Source organism: Talpa occidentalis, unplaced genomic scaffold, assembly GCF_014898055.3.
Source record: "Talpa occidentalis isolate TD23 unplaced genomic scaffold, MPIMG_talOcc4v2.1 talOcc4.15, whole genome shotgun sequence".
NCBI lineage: Eukaryota > Metazoa > Chordata > Mammalia > Eulipotyphla > Talpidae > Talpa > Talpa occidentalis.
Window position 1 is genome coordinate 28,047,941 of NW_023601543.1, and position 16,135 is coordinate 28,064,075.

Consider the following 16,135-nt stretch of genomic DNA (forward strand, 5'->3'; position numbering starts at 1 on the left):
TGGAAGTGGAATCTGAAGAGAACAGTTGTGAGAGCAGAATACAGAGTAGCCATTTTCATCTGTCATTCCATTTCTAACACTTGAACTCTCAAGCTCTCTGCTACAGCTATTTTCCCAATGGGTGCAAATCTTAAGTCCGGTGAGCCTCCTGCTTCCACACAGGAATGTGTGTAGTGTCAATTTCTTTTTTCTTTTAAAGATTTGTTTATTCATGCATACAAGAACCAGAGTACAGGCCAGATGTGCAGGAGGGTGAGAGGATTCACCAGAGACAGAGTGAGGAACAGAACAGGCAGACTGACTGAAATACATGGAAGAGGGGAGCAGCGGGCGAGACAGGAGAGGTCTGCTGTGCCATGTGGGTAGCTCCCTGGCCGGCCTGGAATCGAACCCGCACTGCAGAGGCTGCACACATCTTCACAGCACTGCGCTCAACTGCCTGTGCCACCAGGGAGGCCCTCCTTTTCTTTTTTTTTTTTTAAAGATTTATTTATTTATGCATACAAGAACTGGGGGATAGGCCAGAGGTGGGAGGGGGTGAGAGGATTCACCAGAGACAGAGTGGGGAACAGAACAGGCAGACTGACTGAAATATACTGTAGAGGGGAGTAGTGGGCAAGTCAGGAGAGGTCTGCTGCGCCATGGGGGTGGCTCCCTGGCTGGGGACGGAACTTGTGCTGCAGTGGCTGTAGATAGCTTCATAAGTTGCGTCTTAAGCCCTTGCGCCACCAGGGAGGCCCCTGTAGTGTCAATTTCTAGCCCCATGTAAGGAAATCCTCTTAAATTTTGTGACCAGAATTTCTGCCAATAAGTGGGTATTTTGAGTCACCATTCCCGAACCAGCTGCTAGACTGGCTGTTTAGTAATGTTGACCTTAAAGGGTGGAAGCCTAAGTGACATTTTTTTTTCCAAACAGGGAGAGAAGAAGTCCTATGGAAATTCGTGTATGGGCCGAGACTGCAGTGAAGGCTGTAAATGCTTTCCTGAAAAAGGAGCAAGAGTAAGTTGTTTCTTTTATTGTTGAAAGACTAACAGTCACAGGGGCTGTTATCTGAAGTGTGTGTGTTCTTTAGAACTAAACTGCTTAGAATTTAATCTTACGACCTCATGGAACAAGCAAAGTGATGAGGACCAGCTGGAAGGAGCTTTGCTAACTAATGATAGATAGAACTAGATTGGTCAAAATCTCTAAGGGACCAGGAAGAGGTTTCCTTCGTTGACTTAATGCCAAGGTTTCCTCAAGGTTTCATCTGGAATATTTCCAAAAGCCAGTTAGGTTGTGCAGAAACAGATTATAATTTGTTTGTAGGTATGTGTAAATTCTCAGCTCATTCCTATCTACTTGGTTCGTTCCTGCCACTCTAGGGAACAAGTTACTGCAGACTGGGGATGTCACTTGTCCAAAATCAAGGGTAGTCATAAAGTTCAGAAACGCAGGTGACTATACATAAAGAATGGTTTATAGATGGTACATTAAAACATAGGATTTGTTTATAAGCATCATACTCAATGTATTGTCCCTTATTAGCAATGCACAATTTGAACTGTTGTGCAAATTACGATTAACACAGTACATTATTACAGCATTTCTTTTTTTAAAATCAATTAATTAATTAATTTTTTTCATTTTATTTATACAAGCACTGGGTACAGTCAGAAGCACGGGAGGGTGAGAGAATTCACCAGAGTCAGAGCAGGGAGCAGAGCAGGCAGAAGGACCGAAGTACACTGCTGAGGGGAGCAGCGGGCTGCAGGAGAGGTCTGTGCGCCAAGTGGGACCCTCCTCTAGTGACCAGGGAGCAGCCGGGGATCGAGCCGGCACCGCAGAGGCTGCGGGCAGCTTCGCAACCCAGCACTCAACCGCTGCGCCACCAGGGATGCCCCATTATTACAGCATGTCCATCAATTTTTATATATGTGTATGTGATATATTGCCCCAGAGATTATTTGTATCTCTGATTTTCACTGAATAAACCAACACCTTTCATGTAACTCAGAGAAAGTATTTAAGGAGGTTCAAGCTATAAAAAGGTAAAATAAAATCTAATCTGTCTCCAAAATTTATGACCACCCTGTAGAATTCATGTCTTCCAACTTCCAGCATTGTATTTCCTCTCTCATTATACTCAAACAAGCCTAAGATCTTATGCTGTCAAAAGAACGTAGCATAAGTAGGTCAACCAAACCCTCAAAAACATAACCAGGCAGGGAACAGAGTGACCACCTTCCCTTTTATTATCTTCCATTTGCAGTAAAGTGAAATGTCAAACTATGCCAGAATTTCAAAAGAGAGAATAAAAAGCCATCTCTTCATCAAAAAGAGCCAGACCCATTATACATTAAAAGCACAGACTTAGAGAATCATAAAATATCACAAAGGGAAGGGAACTTCATGAGCTTCTCATCTTATCCACTGATTGTTCAGAAGAAAGAGACTCTGAGAAGGAAAATGATTGCCTGGGGTCACACAGCAAATTGATGACAGATCTGAGCAATTATCTGGGTTCTTTGATTTTTCACCTATTTACTTTACCCACTGCTGCCTTCCAGGGAAGTCATGTTCACGGTAACCACCAAGGCCCATGTCCTTGCCTGTGATCTACAACCAGGAAACACACTGGGAAAATACATCTTACAATTAATATATGAGTACTGTTTTAAATAACATACAAGCAGTGCTGGCACAAAAAAGTCTCCCTTGACATTCTCTAAGTCCCAGTGTTGTCTTTCTGTTCTTTTTCTGTGCAAAACCAGAGGTATGTACAAATGTGTACAAAATAGTTTAATTTTCTGATTTTTTTCCAAAATATACTCATATGTATATATTCTGTGCTTTGGTGGGTTTTTGGGTCACTTTTGATGTTCTTAAGACCTTTTCCTCTACCCCATAGTTTAATACAGACATTCCCCTTTTAATGAGTACTTCGGTTATTTCCACATTTTTGTTAAAAAATGGCAGTGCTACAGTAAAAAATTCTTGAACAGGCCTCCTTGTATTCTTCTCAAACATAAATACTAAGGATCAGAATTGCCAGTTACAGGAATAATTAACATTTTTAATTTTCAAAGCTAATGCTCAATTACCCCTCTAAGTGTTCCAATTTACACTTCCATCAGCATTGTACAAGAGTGCCCATGTCTCTACACCCCTGCCAACACTTGATACTTTTGCTAATATGGGTGAAAATGATCCCAATTCCCAGACTACAACGAGTTTGAGTGTCTCACATGCTCATCAGATGTTTATTTTTTTCTGTGAATTTTATGGACATGTCCTCCACTCACTGTCCTAAGGGGTAATTCGTATTGACTTAGTGTACCTCTGCAACGATAGAAAATTATAAAAATGGCCCAAATGGAAGCACAAGAGATTTGAAGTTAGACACAAAAGGGCATTTCCAGATGGGTTAGGGGGAATGTGGGAAGCAGTTGGTCAGACCAAACATCCAGGCAAATGAGAAGCAGGTGATTGGGCTGGGGAGTCTTTAAAAGCAAAAAAATCTTATTTTATATTGGATTGGAGGTCAGCCCAATGCCAGCAAGCTTGCCTACAATGACCTCATTGTTTGACCCCTGACTGCGATTTTAATCTTTGAAGACGGAAGGAACTGGATTTCCTCTGTGAGGAGCCTTCATTTGGGTTCCAAACATCTGGAGCCCTAGTCTGGCTTCTCCTTTGAAAATACAAGTGGTTGAAAGGGCGTGAAATGGGGGAAAATAGAATATCACCACACAGATTTTTTTTGTCAATATTTAAATGACTCAGAGTCCACTCAGTTAAACATGCTCCTAAAAGTTTATTTGTGAAGTCTGGAGTTTCTGGGAATGTTTGTCAAGGTGACTGAACCAGACCAAGCTATATTTCTTGAGTCAAGAGCAGGGATGTCCTATTTCCCAACCAGATCAGAAGGCCGGTGCACATGTGGCAGACTCTGTGGATACAGATGCTTGACGCCGCCAGGTCCCTTTCCGTCCTCCTCCCTACGCGCCTGTGTTCCCAGGGCCAAGCAGGATTGTTTAAACTGGCCCCAGCACTGTTGACCCTGCAGGGCAGCCCCTCAGTACCCCTTTTGTGCAGATGTCAGAAAGATTTGAAGCTGTTTTCCTTAGCTGCGCAGAGGGCCCCATTTGGAGTTCAAGCTGTTCCTCTCAAGCTCTGCGAGTCGGGAGAGGAAAGGAACGCTGGGTCACCCCTGTGATATGCTGCAGCCCTTGGCAGCCCTGCCTCCTGCCTTGGGCAGACATCAAGGACATAGCTTGCTGGGTAGTGTGTACCTTTCCTTTGCCAAAGGCCTCTTGAACTGACTAGGACATTTACACAACACCTAGCACTCCTGCACAACTACAACCCAACCCTTTTTGGCTTATGCTATCTCAAACACATTTCTCGAAAGTATGCTTTGCCTGGAAAGAGCCGAGGCTTGGCGTTGATGGCTGCATGGCTTCGTACTTTCCAAAGCATCTTCTAGCCTGGTCTGGATTGTCATCTGTATGCACTAAACAAAGAAACTGATAAGTGACTTCCCAAAGTCACTCTCCTGTTTGTGGCTAAACCTTATTTAGCCTTCTTTAGGAGAATGTCAACTTAAAAAAATCAAATGGTCGATAATGTTAAATAGGGAACTTTTACCCCCTGGACATTTAAATTTGGGTTTAATGTCTGTCTTTCAGTTTCCTATCTTGGGAGTAGGTATTATCTGGAACCATCTTTCGACTTGTTCTCTTCCCTGGTTCTTTTTTCTCCTGCCACTGGATTGAAGAAAACATTTTAGGTTGATATTTCCATGTCCTTGTTTCATCCCTTCTCTTTTTTTGAAAACTACTGGATTTGAAAGCTACCTCTGCATACTCTAGTGTGTGTTTAAGTTGCTTTGTTTTAATTTGTCCTGAGCTTGGTATTCCTTAGTACAATTTCAGTTTTCCCTGTTTTAACACTGTTCTGGTGTTTATGTAGAGCATGGTGAGCTCCTAATTATCAGGCCATCTAAAGGAACATTAACATAGATAATTCTTAACCATGGGGAGTGTTTGGATTCCCCTCTCAGTAAGGACTGTTTGCACCCCTGTTTTATGACTTGGGAAGTTATGTCCTGGCTACTGAGTTTATGAGGCTAGCTGGAGTTTCATGTGAAACAGTCCACAATTCTTAATTCTTTATCTCCTGACTGCATCCTGCTGCTTCTCTGTCACAAAGTGTGTTTCCCATGAATTCCAGAATCCAGATGCATTAACCACTAGTTCTTCAATTTCCTCTCCTACTGCAAACAGCTGGCGTTCCCTGTATCAGCTGGCTGGCGCCGTGGCTACCAACAAGACTTCTGCTTTCTTGTGAATTAGGTTATTCTTGTGTACCTCCTTCCTTCCTCCCTGGGTACCCCCTACATCCCTGCCCTGACCAACCATAATCACACACACCAATGGCCTTACCCTCTACTGCTCCAGAGTGGAAGCTCATATTGCACGTGACCTCCTTGGGTGGTCAGGCTTTGTTCCAGCTGCCTGAAATCAAGTTCTTTGTCTTCATTGCCCACTCACTTCCTGGCCTTCTGCAGACCATCCTCACTGCTAACACCAGTCACCACTAACCTGATTGTTGCCAAATCCAATGAACATTTTTCATTTCTTATCTTCCTTGACTTCTCTACTGCATGAGATACGACCTTCTGTCCTGAAACTCTCTGTCCCTGGGATTTCATAGCTGTGCTCTCCTAGTTATTTTCCTACTTTGATTGGGATTCCCCAGGGTTGCATTCTTATCCTACTTCTCTTCTCACTATAGGTTTCTCCCAGGGTAGTTTTATATATTACAGGGATTTACACTCATACAATGAAAAAGGTCTCTGGCCCAGACCTTCTCCTTAGCTTCAGGTCACCATTATCATTTTGTTCTGGCTATCTGCCTGGATTTTCACTGGCGCGATAATCATGTCTCACACAGAACTCAACTAGCAGCCCCCGCTAGATGTGTTGCTTCGTAAGTCTCTATGGTAGGGACAGTAGGGACTATAAATTGTTTCATGAACAACTGCCTGTGTCTTCCCCTTCTTTAGCAAATGGCACCACCAAGTACTTCATTGCCCGTGTCAGAAGCTTGGAAGTCATCCTTGTTTTCTCTTTACTTTCCCCACATATTACCACCTCTATCATCAAATCCTGTCCATCTTCCTAAGTAGCACTCAAGTCCATCTGCTTTTCTCCATATCTATTTCTCCAATTCAGGCCTGTATAATCCATCTCTTGTCTAAATTACCATAACAGCGTCTAGACTGGTCTCCTAGCTTCCAAGCTTACTCTTTCACGTTATTTGCCTCTCTTTTTGTCATAACCTTCCAAAGCATAAATATGATCTTGAAACTCTTGCTTTCAATACTTCAGTGGCTCCCCAAGACCTTACAATAAAATCTTAACTCTAGTAATCATACATCCCTCCGTGTACTGGCCCGTGACTGTCCCCTCTTTCACTAGGAATCTCCCCCTTCACAAAGCAAAATCAAGCAAAACAATGCACGTGTACTGAACTATTTACAGTTCATGAAAACTGCTGTTATTTCATATGCTCCAGGCCTTCATATGTTCCAGCTACTGCCTTTATGTGTGTTATCCTGCCCCCCAGCTCTGCCCTTTCTCTGTTGACTTGCTTCTGTATACCCATCCTTTAAAAATGAACATAGACTTCACCTCCACGTGAAGCTTTCCATAATAAGCAAGGCTGAGATGATCTACTGTTATCATTCCTCTCATGGTGAATTATAGTAATCTATTGACTGTGGTCTCTACTATTTTACAGGCTACTAACGGAGTCTAACAAGACAGGGTCTTCTTAATCTCTGCAGGAGCAGTAGGGACTACAAATTGTTTCGCAAACAACTGTCAACTGACCAACCAATTTGAATGGATGTCATTACAGCCATGTTGCGCACATCCAGATTAGCTATTAGGTAGCTGGGAAACACAGATCCTTTCTGCTAGAAGAAGGCAAAGAGCTAGGACAGTCATTTCCATGTCTTTTTAAGGTCCTGTTAGCTGTAAGGGTCTCAGCTCTTTCCTGCACTCTTCCTGCAGTTTCTGGAATTCTGCTCTGTCTCACTTCTCTGAGGTTGTTACCTTGACCTCTTCTTTTGCCTGATTCCTTCTTACTCAGTGCCTACAAATGCAAGGGATTTGGCAAAACGCTTTTGTTTTACTACCAGCAATTTGTTCTTCCTCCAAGGTGAGGAACATTCATAAATAACTGTGGGTCAAAGATAATCACAAAGTTTCTTTTGATATTAATTTTATCTTCTTCTCTACTAAACTTTTTGCTTTAAAGTCTCTTAGCTGTATGCAAACTTGAAGGTCTTGAGTTTCCTCTGTCCCTCTTCCTTGTAGGGGAGAGCATTTGAGCAGGAAAATAGCATCAGGGAAGCAGCATTGGGTGGTATTAGAGGAGGGAAATTAAAAAAAGAAATCAAGGGCTCCTGTATATTTAAATATAGTAATTTAGGTCAAGGATAATTGATGATAATATTAAAACTTAGTGTGTCTGCACTGAATCAAGATGCAATCATAGCCCAACAGATGTTCATGGTTATCTTAATCCCTCCTTTGATCGCATTGGGACAGTGTGGAATTTATGGAATATATTATCTAAACTAGTGAGGGAAGCTGCTGTTAGAGAGGAGCCAGGAGCTGGAGGAGCAGATAACAAACAGCTGTAGAGATGAGAGCGCTGCTTTAGAATCCAGAGACTTCAGATATCCTGAGCTTTCCCACCTGCATGACTTTGGGCTGGTGCTTTCTTCTCTCACATTTTCAGCTTACCCACAAGTGAAACCAGGGATTCGGGCTGTGTGATCTTGAAGGACCCACCAGCCCTGCTGACCTAAGTCAGATATGGCATTGCTGCACCGTGACGGCTCTTTGACCCTCAAGTGTCTTATCGTGCTTTCTAGTGTGGCAGTGAGATTTGGAGGGTGATGTTTGACAGGGTTCTACCCTCTGGAGTGGTGTTTGGCAGCAGCCTCAGAAGTAAATCACTTGCTGGGGCTCTTTACTGCAGATGCTGGAAGTGCCTGACAGGTGAAGTTGCACGCTTGCTGGCATATGTGGCGACACCCTGTTCTCTTTCCTCCCTGGTCTCTAACTTCCTCCTTCATCCTCCAGACTTCCCTCCCTCTTGCTCTAACTGTTCAAGCTTTCCATGTTTTCCTCACCATGGTCCTTTCACAAGTTTCTACCCTCTGCTTTCAGTTGCCTGGGATCGCTTCTATGTCACCCATTCCTGTTTTTTTGTCATTTATCAGCAGGTGTGAAAATTGAAGCAGCAGGATACCAGGAAAGAGTTGTGTGATGTACTTTATACAAGCATCCCACTTATCTAGAGACCCCATATCTCAGAGCCTGGATCCATGGTCTCCAAAACTGGGGGTGGGGGTGGGAATGGCACATTCATGTCAGCCCCATTCAAGTGTAAAAGAAAAAGCGATAACTTCTATTTCCATTTAAATTGAGAAACCTAGAAAGAAATGAGGTTTGGATTAAATTATGTAATTTATGTGAAGTGTGTAAAAATGTGTGTGAAACAAAGCACTTTTATTTAGCTATTATCACTACTGTTGTTGTTAATATTAAACCTTGTTACTATTAAACCTTTCAAATATGTCATATACATATTGTCACCAGGTAGGTTTATCGAGGCTTTCATGTTGCATATGCTTTTTTCTTTTTTTAAAGATTTATTTATTTATGCATACAAGAACTGGGGTACAGGCCAGATGTGGGGGGGTGGGGGAGAGGATTCACCAGAGACAGAGTGGGGAACAGAACAGGCAGATCGACTGAAATACACTGCTGAGGGGAGCAGTGGGCAAGACAGGAGAGGTCTGCTGCGCAATATGGGTAGCTCCCTGGCTGGCCGGGGATTGGACTCTTGCTGCAGTGGCTGTGGATAGCTTCACAGGTTGCATCTTAACCCTTTGCACCACCAGGGAGGCCCTGCATATGCTTTTTTTTTAAAAAAAAAAATATTTATTTATTTATTTATGCAAGAACCAGTGTACCGGCCAGATGCGCGGGAGGGTAAGAGGATTCACCAGAGACAGAGCTGGGAACAGAACAGGCAGACCGACGAAATACACTGCTGAGGGGGGCAGTGGGTGCAACAGGAGAGATCTGCAGCACCATGTGGGACCCTCGCCGGCCGGCTGGGATCAAACAGGCGCTGTGGACAGCTTCACAGCATGGCGCTCAACCACCTGCACCACCAGGCATATGCTTTTTAAGGCATTCTGAGGGAATACTGGGAGCCCACAAGATGGAAGTATTGATGAGCTTGGGCCTCTCACTTTTTTCCCCTGTGTGTATACCAGAGATATTGCTACTTCCTTGGACCCAATTAAGTGGATTTATGGATTTTATTTTGTAACTGCATTAATCGTCACAAAATGGACAAGTGACTTAATATTAATAATACTAATAATATAAGCATGTGAAAATAGCAGTGCTTACACTTCTGCTACTCTGAATGTTTCCATCAGACTTATTATGAGGTAAAAATCACAACAAACTGATTGTACCTGAGAAGTCAGCAAAAGAGTAATGCAAGAATCATCACGGCAATTATATAAAATATGACTTTACACACATTTTCAGTAATGAGTGATCTTGCCCTGAGTCTTGAACTATTGGTTAATAATATAATGAAGTCAACACAATTAACAAGACATTTGCCATGCTAATTCATCTTTGCCTCATCCTTTCACAATTTTTATTTATTGTTTCATTCTATATACATATGCATTTATATGTGTGTATATGTGTGTGTGTGGAGGGGAGAGGCTGCATGCTAAAAAAATATTTTTTACTGAAAAATGGTGTGCAAATCAGAAGGATTTGGAGACTACTGGCCTCGACCATACTTAAAATAGATTGGAATCCAGCAGCTGAGAAAAATAACTCTCCTGAAATCTGTTGCGCTTTCCCTGTAGAACATTCACGTCACCAACTTTAGAGCCTCGACCTGACAGCTTTCCATAAAATGAAGGTCCCAGGAGTAGGGAGAAGTGAAACAGCAAAGAAATTTTAAACTCATTAAATGTCAAGCCAAGAGGTTGGCTGCAAGCCCCAAGTAGTATATCGTAATTTATAAAAGGGCTTCCCAGCAATTGTAGCTTGCTTCCTTGTGAAATGCTCTTTTTCTCTCTTTATTTTTTTAAGATTTATTTATTTATTTATTTATTTATTTAAATTTATGAAGTTTTTTTAAATTATTTATTTATGCATGCAAGAGCTGGGGCACAGGCTAGAGACGTGGGGGTTCACCAGAGAGAGAATGGGGAACAGAGGATTCACCAGAGACAGAGTGGGGAACAAAATAGGCAGATTGACTGAAAACACTGCTGAGGGGAGCAGCATGCGAGTCAGGAGAGGTCTGCTGCGCCATGTGGGTTGCTCCCTGGCTGGCCGGGGATCGAACTCATGCTGCAAAGGCTGCGGATTGCTTCATAGTGCAGTGCTTAAACCCTTGTGCCACCGGGGAGGCCCAAGATTTATTTATTTATGCACACAAGAACTGGGGTATAGGCCACAGGTGTGGGGGGTGAGAGAATTCACCAGAGACAGAGTGGGGAACAGAACAGGTGGATTCACTGAAATACACTGCTGAGGGGAGCAACGGGTGAGTCAGGAGAGGTCTGCTACACCATGTGGGTTGCTTCCTGGCTGGCCGGAGATCAAACTTATGCTGCAGTGGCTAGCGATAACGTCATAGGTTGCATCTTAACCCCTTGCGCCACCAGGGAGGCCCTCTTTTTCTCTCTTTAAATGTGAAGACATATAGAACAAACAGTTTCAGAGAGGCTCAGAGATACATCCCCAAGGTCCCTCGTAAATGCCACACCTGAGATTTGACCCAAGTATCCCTCCCTCTTGCCCAGTGTTCTTTCCACCATGTCAAATGGCCTCTTGATCCCATGGACATAATCTGCTGAAATCGTGGTGGGATTGTTGTGAATGGAGGAATACTTGTGGTAGAGAAAATCTGCTAAGAAAACATAAAGCAAATATCAACAAATCCATTATCCTTTTCTTCCCCAGTGAGAAGTGACTCCTGTTTGCATGTATAGCATCAAGTTCTCGCCTGGGTTTAAATATGTTTTCCTAATATCCCTATCTTTTAAAAGCTAAAGAAATTAAATTCATACTTAAGGAAAGTCTGGTTTTCATTAGTGATTACAGTTTTGTGGGGATTCATATAAGTTTTCACAACTCCACCCCTTTATGTAGGCCACTCACTGGAAGTTCATTGCAGTGGCATTAGCAATGTTTTGAGATGAAATTACCAAGTATATGTCAGGGAAGTAATTTGGTTTCTGTTCTGAGAAGTCTTGCATTAATGGAATCTTTCCAAGAATGTTTAGCAAAATTAATTGCATAGCATCCCTCTTAAGCTCTAGTAGAAGTTGATGGGGAAATGTGCATTACTTTGCAGAAATTTGCTTCACTATCATCTTTTCTTTTTTCTTTCACTATCATCTTTTCAAAGAGCTTTTATTTTAACAAATGAGGTGCATGGCCAATTATTTAATGACCACCTTTACTTATAGAGGTAGAGGTCCAAAACTACGCTCTGTATTTTATTTTCCTTATTGTGTTGAATGAGGTTCAAGCCCACCAGACAAACATTTTAAAAGTACTCTGGGGGGCCTCCCCTGGTGGTGCAGTGGTTGAGCGCTGGGCTATGAAGCTGCCCGCAGCCTCTGAAGTGCCGGTTCTATCCCCAACCACCGGGGAGGGTACCACATAGTGCGCAGACCTCTCCTGCCATGCCTGCTGCTCCCCTCAGCAGTGTATTTCATCAGTCTGTCTGTTCTGCTCCCCGCTTTGGCTCTGGCGAATTCTCTCACCCTCCCGCGCTTCTCACTGTACCCAGTGCTTGCATGTGAATGTGGGAATGGCAGTGCACAAGTCCTCAAAAGGAGATATTGGTATGGACTGGAGTGATTAAGCAGACTCTTTTTATATGTTACGACAAAAATGTTTCTTTAGGATGATTTATTTGGTGGGGGTTGTGCAGGGTGAATTAGCATGAGAGACAAGATATATAGATGAATAGAATGTTCCCTATTTTTAGAGGTTAAGTAGTCCAAAATTCCAAAATTCCCTAATACAACAGAATGGCAAGTTTGCATTTTCTACTGCTCTTATCCTATCTTTCTTTAAATGATCCTCTCCAACCCTGAGCACAGATGGATACACAGACACATTCAATTAAAAAGTAGTGATTTGATGATGAGGCTTGTCTTCATTTTAGATGACTTTATCACTATTTTTTTAATTAGCTCGAATGAGTGCTAGTTCCTTTCCCTTGAATTCCTATAACTCCTTGGAAACCAGGTACCTCCATGGATTTGTCCCTACTGATCTCAATTGAGGAAATGTCATCCTCAAACCATGCGGAATCAGCAGCCCCGAGGTGACCCTGTCTTGATTGCAGTGATAAGATTGTGAGACGTTCTCCACAAGACACTAAAAGCTCCTGCAGTTACCACAGTGCCCAGTGAGAAAGGCCAACTCAGTGGTTTCTGAAAGACTATTTCCTTTTTGGCACATTTTGTTGTGGGAGTTATGAATGAAACGTAGGATTTGGGGAATCAGAAAAGAGGGAAGTCATTGTTTCACAAAAGACAGATTTTCAACTTGGTCAGTGGGGAAATCTCCAGGGTACCTAAGAACTCTGCCCTTCTCCAGAATTACCAGCTGTGAGCATGCATAGCAGGCTCAGACTATGCACTTAGTAAGCACTTGGCTTTGCTATGACAGTTTTTGTATACTTTTTATCTTCAAACTTACAAGCTTACTTTTACTCTTTAATTTTTGAAAATGCACAAAAATATGCTCAAGCCTTTGGACCCCAAGAGAATAATGTATATGTTTGGTTATCGTCCATATCAAAGAAACCATAGTCCCTGTCCCTGTACATGTCTTTGCTAGTTCAAGTAATTGCAGTGACTTGGCATTCCAGTTTCAGTTGGGCTCCCTCTTGGAGCTGACACCAGTCTGTGATTGCTGCCCCCTTCACATGTTGCTGGGGGGATGCCAGTTAAGCTATGAGCAAAGGAGGGAGCTGTGGAGAAACATGCTGTGGGGCCTGGAATGGAATGAGGGGTAACCAGAGTTCAGGAGCCAGGTTTCACCAGAGAGAGACAAAAAGAAAGCAAACAAAAGGAAGAGACAGGTCTGAACAAGCTCCCCAGACAGGGCCCCTTTGCTGTAAGAAGAGAGCCTTAAACCTCACAAAGTTGAAAGAGGGAAGGGAGCCAGGGGTTAAACATAGCCTTTGCAATTCAGTTGAAGAATTATTAAATGAGTATACATAGAGAGAAAAGTCACATATAGTCTTATAAAGCAACATTTTTTATTCTTAAAACCAATTCAGACACCCCAGAAACTCAGTTACCTACACCTGTATATCCACACACATAGGAATATGTTGAGCCCCTTTAGCCCTTGAAGTACCTACCCTCACACAGATAGAAACCTAGAGGCTCAGAGAAGCTCAGCAATATCAAAACAGTTGAGAGTCCTTGTAGGGTAAGGAAAAATGTCAGGCTTTTCTGCCCTCCCGCCATCAGGATAGATGATGGATCCTTGCGGTCCTGAATGCATGCCTGATGGCAGCACCTGGAATAGGGTGTGGGCATAGGCAGATGGGATTCACCTGGGCTGAGACTGTGCTTTTTTTTTTTTTTTTTTTTTTTTTTTAAAGATTTATTTATTTATTTTTTATACAAGCACTGGATACAGTCAGCAGCGCAGGAGGGTGAGAGAATTCACCAGAGTCAGAGCAGGGAACAGAACAGGCAGACCGACGAAATACACCGCTGAGGGGAGTAGCAGGCGGCAGGAGAGGTCTGTGCGCCATGTGGGATCCTCACCTGGCAGCTGGGGATCGAACCGGTGTTGCTGAGGCTGCAGGCAGCTTCGCAACCCAGCGCTCAACTGCTGCGCCACCAGGGAGGCCCTGAGACTGTGCTTTTAAGGGCGGCGTCACGGGGACACCAGGAAAAGGGGAAAGAGAAGCTGAGAGAGAAGCAAGAGAAGCAGAAGCTGAGAGAAGGCCAGAGAGCCCAGATAGAATGAAGACTTGCTGAGGGCTGGGAGGACTGCCAGCCTCCCGGCCCCCCAGCACCCTTACCTGCTGTGTACCGGGTAAATCCCAATAAAAAGACCTGCAAAAAGCCACTAAGGACTCTGACTCCTCCTTTACCTGGTCTGCTGGATCTGAAAACCTGCTCAGTGTCCAGTCCTGACCTTACAGTCCCAAAATGCATTATGTGGGTGGGTTTTTGAGGCGTGTGACAGGGAGTTTAGTGACCTGATAAATCCATTATTAAAACTGGGCCCTGTGGATCTAGTAATTGGCACCAGAGCAAGACAAACTCCCTTCTCCCCCATTTTACCTTCTAAATCAAGTCCAAACTCCACCAGAGCTCTGAGAGCTGGATGAAGCCTGTCTCTGCTTTCCCACCATCCTCCCTCAGGAAAAAAAGGAGACTGGCTTGAGGGCCTGCCAGGTCCCCTGGAGGACCCTGAGCATGGAGTATGGTGGCACTCCCTGCCCTTCTCCTTCTGGTAGCCTCAACTCTGCAGTCAGGTTTTTAGGGTTTGTTTTAGTTCAGTTTGTGTGATCCTTTGTTTTGTTTCTCCATACTCCCATATGAGTGAAATCATCTGACATTTGTCTTCATTCTGACTTATTTCAGTTAGCATAATCCTCCCTTCAGTCCCACCCTTGTTGCTGCAAATGGCAAGAGTTCACCTTTTATAGCTGAGTAATATTCCCTAGTGTGGGAGTATATGTGTGTGTGTGTGTGTGCGCACGTGCACGTGTATCACATTTTCTTAACCCACTCATCACTCATTGGGCACTTAGGTTGTTTCCATAACTTGACTATTGTAAATAAAGCTGCAATGAATGTAAAAGTGCATGTACCCCTTCAAATTAGTATATTTATACTCTGGAAAAATACCTGGTAGTGGAACTGGTGGAATATATGTTAGATCCATCTTTAATCTTTTGAGAAACCTCCGTACTGTTTTTCGTAGGGGCTAGACGAGTCTACATTTTTACTTGGCCTGCCATCAGCATTTGAAACGGCTTTTTACTCCATCTTTCCTTAAATAACTTTTCTTTGCTTGACTTACAGGATACCATTCCTTTGATTCTCCTTCTATTTTCAGTTTCCTTTGCTCCAAGAGGAGGGAGATTTGGTTTACTTTGTTTCATTTTGTTGAATGAATGAATAATATTTATTGTGAGAATTAAATGTGGTAATATGTGTAAAGGACTTAACACACATTAAGAGCTACTTAAATGATGATCATCATTACCACTATTACAACTATCATTGATGTTACTGTTATTAATATTATCATTATTGTTATTCCTCCATACAGAACTATGAGGACCTTGAGCATAGAATTCATGTTTAGTTTGGTCTTCCTTGTATAACACTTTATGCAATAAAACAGTATGTATCCAAGTCTGGATATATAGCCAGAAAAAAGCTTGCTATAGACAGGAGTAGTTGATGAGGACAAGAGACTGGAGCAGGGCCTTTAAAAAAAAAAAAAAGATTTATTTATTTATTTATGCACATAAGAACTGGGATACAGACTAGACGTGCGGGCAGTGAGAGGATTCACCAGAGACAGAGTAGGGAGCAGAACAGGTTAATCTACTGAAATACACTGCTGAGGGGAGCACCAGGTGAGACAGGAGAGGTCTGCTGCACAGTGTGGGTAGCTCCCTGGCCAGAGATCGAATTCATGCTGTAGTGGCTGTGCATAGCTTCATAGTGCTGTGCCTTAACCCCTTGTGCCACCAGAGAGGCCCTGGAGCAGGGCCTTAGAGGAGAAATAGGTTTGGAAGAGCTTTATTGGAGGTGGGGTGGGTAGCTAAACGCTCATGGGAACAGGCACCCACAAGGGAGTCACATCTGCCATTTTCACTCCCGTCTTCATAAATGAAAGGACTGTAAAAGGTTGGGAGTAGCATTTCTCACCCATTAATCATCCCAATTCCTCCTCTCTCAGGTATGGGGGAGAAATGGGACTGTGGCCAAATGTTGGCAAGAATAGAGCTTATCTGTTGGAT

General features: G+C 43.2%; 1 protein-coding gene across 1 annotated transcript in view; it reads left to right on the top strand.

The window, feature by feature from the left end:
* The window catches only part of COL4A6 (collagen type IV alpha 6 chain), a 281,265-nt gene that overhangs the window by 126,110 nt on the left and 139,020 nt on the right, over positions 1-16,135 (top strand). Inside the window, 1 exon segment of the mRNA XM_037512089.2 lies at positions 917-1,000. Coding sequence (XP_037367986.2) covers positions 917-1,000 — 84 coding nt within the window.